General features: G+C 24.4%; 1 protein-coding gene across 1 annotated transcript; it reads right to left on the minus strand.

The window, feature by feature from the left end:
* On the minus strand, nt 1–2,550 carry PmUG01_11062300 (STP1 protein; the record flags this gene model as incomplete). Its single annotated transcript, XM_029006297.1, has 3 exons — nt 1–1,133; nt 1,398–2,387; nt 2,541–2,550. The coding sequence occupies 3 exons, from the start codon at nt 2,548–2,550 to the stop codon at nt 1–3; spliced, it is 2,133 nt and encodes a 710-aa protein (XP_028862801.1).
* Between the last annotated feature and the right edge of the window lie 343 nt (nt 2,551–2,893).

Here is a 2,893-nt window from a genome sequence, read left to right on the forward strand (position 1 = left end):
TTATTCTACTATTTGATCAGATTTTAGTTCATTATTTTCTTTGGATATGGAATTTACGATTGTATTATCTTCCATTATCCATTCATCTATGTCTTTTCTTAAGCAATAATCTCTTGCACAATTATGAATTTCATTATTTTTTTTATTGTGTAAAACATCTCTATTAATGTCAGTCATATTTTCTGTAATTTCATGTTTCCTATCTAAATATTCTTCCGTTTTCCAATCATTTATGGAACTATCCAAATATAATTTCCTATTTTCTATATTCTCTTCATTATTACATTCTTCTAATATCGTCATATATACAAGTATACAAAGTTTTTCTACTATGTTTTCTTTTATACATCTATATAATTCTTCAAAACTCTCTCTTTGTTGTAATTCCTTTATATTTATTAGTGTTAAATTAATTATATTTTGTTCATTTTCGTATACTTCTGAAATATTTTTTAGTTCTGTAAATTCGTTAAATGAGTTATGTTCCAAGCATTGTTCTATAATTACTTTGTTTTTTATTATCCACTGTCTCCATATATCTTTTTCTCTTTCCAGAAATGGAACCTTTTGAATTTTATTTGAAGGATTTTTTTTTGATTTTTTGCTTTCTTTTATATAGTTGTGTTCTTTTTTCCATTCATTTTTGAGATTGTTAAACCAAACTTCTTTTTTCAAATTTTCAGAAATATTTCTATGTCTTTCTATCCATTTATTCCACAGAATTTTTTTTCTTTCAATATCACTGCTACATTTAGTATTTTCCAATAATGATTCAGCATTTTCTAAATTAGTATATGTTTTATCATCATCTTTGTTAAATACTTCTAGACATATTTCTAAAAATTCTCCTTTGCTGAATTCCCATTCTTTATTTCTAAATTCTTCAAGTACTTCCATATGTACTTCTATGATAGTTTTATGCCTGTTCTTTGTTAGTTTCGATGAATTTACATTTTTTTTCGTGCTATTATCACGTATTTTTATTTTTTTCATAATTTCTTCATTATCATATATTGGGTGTTCTAAATGATCATATGTTAGAAACTTCTTTTTAATGTTAGAATATGAAGGTAGTGGTATTCTGAGGAATTTCACTTGTCTTCTTTTTATTTTTTTCCTTTTTTTAAATAGTCCTATTAAGGCGTACTACAATATAAGAGAAAAATATTTATAAAATTGTATATTACAATAATCAAATATATAATATTTTTAGCTTTTAAGTTTTAATTTACTTTAAGAAAAAAGGAAAATGCAATAATAGTTATAATGCTTATCAAAAATGATGATATATTTGTGTTATTTATATTTCCTTCAGGAACATTAACTGCATTTTTAATATATATATATTTTTTATTGTAATTATTTAAATATAGAAATTTATGTAGAATTCCTCTTACCTGAAATATTAGGGGGTTGATGTATAACAGAAGAATTTACTACATTAGGTAATCTTTCAGAAGATACAGAAGGATAATTAGTAACTTGTTTTACTTTTAAGTCTTTATCAGTTTTAGATTCTGATGTAGTGTCACCTAATGGTAATTTTTCTTCAACTTGAGGAAGCATTGATGCTTTTGGTGGTGCATCTTCAGGTCTCATACTGGTATCGTTAGTCGTTGGAGTATCAGGTGGTGATGATATTCCTTCTTGATGAGTTTCCTGTTCGAGTTGCACTCCTGTTTCAGGTTGTGTTTGTTCGTGTTTAACTTCAGCGCCTTTTTGCGTTGAAGCTTGAGATTCAGTTTGTTCTATATTTCCATTTGGATGTACTTTTTGTGAATTTCCTTCTTCATATGCAGATTGGCCTTCTAGATTTGAACGAACAGTTACACAATAATCAAGTGTATTAAACGTTTCAGGATTCAGTATGTTACATGATGATTTTTTACTTCCTCTTTTTGTTTGTGTTTCTTGGTAACAATCTTTAATTAAGCTTTCTTTTGTCTTAAAAAATTTTTGCCTCTCATTAATCCACACATTATATTCGTTACATTTCCTTGCACATGTAGAAACACATTTATTTGAATATAGTTTTTTTAAGCGAGATATTTCTTTCAGATCAACATTTTTTTTTTCACAGAAATCATGCACTTCATATTGTAAATCTAAAATAGCTTTATCTTTTTCATATAAAATCACAGGGCATCCTCCATATTTAGTTAGATGTTTATAGTAAGGTTTTATATACTCCTTTAGTGTACCTTCCCACTTATTTTTATCTCTGTAAAGTGGTGCAGTTTTATTCCTTATTAGATAATCAGCCAATTCTAGGCACACACTCCTAAATTTGTTTTTATTTTCATTATTTAAGTATCTTGTTTTATTTTGTATATATTGCTTAATGCTTTTAAATTCTTGCGTTGAATAATAACTTAATGCAAAAAGGCCTAAAACTCCAAAAGGCTAGATTTAAAAAAAATGGTTAAGAATTATTTAAGTACTAATTTTTAGCTTACTTGTATTAGCACTTTTTTTATTATAAATAATTTATGAATTAATTTAACTATATTAAAAAACATTTAGTATTACTGAGGTATAACATTTTTCCATAATGAATCTATATTAATATCTAAATGATTCACAATAAAGATGTGAAAGAATAATTAAAATTTATATCTTTTTATTTATTAGTAACATAATATTAAAATAAATTTATATTAACAGAAAGTATAAAATATTAAAATGAATAATAATATATATGAAAACTATAAAATAATTGAATTCACCATATATTTATTTTAAATATTTTTTATTTTTTACCTGAAATATATCACAACTGGATATATACCCCAAATTTTTGATATTAAATCACAATTTATGTTATATTTTTATGTAAAATTTACACTACCTATATAAAGAAAATTTCAGATAATATACAATAAAAAAATTACTT

This window comes from Plasmodium malariae, assembly GCF_900090045.1.
Source record: "Plasmodium malariae genome assembly, chromosome: 11".
Taxonomy (NCBI): Eukaryota; Apicomplexa; class Aconoidasida; order Haemosporida; family Plasmodiidae; genus Plasmodium; species Plasmodium malariae.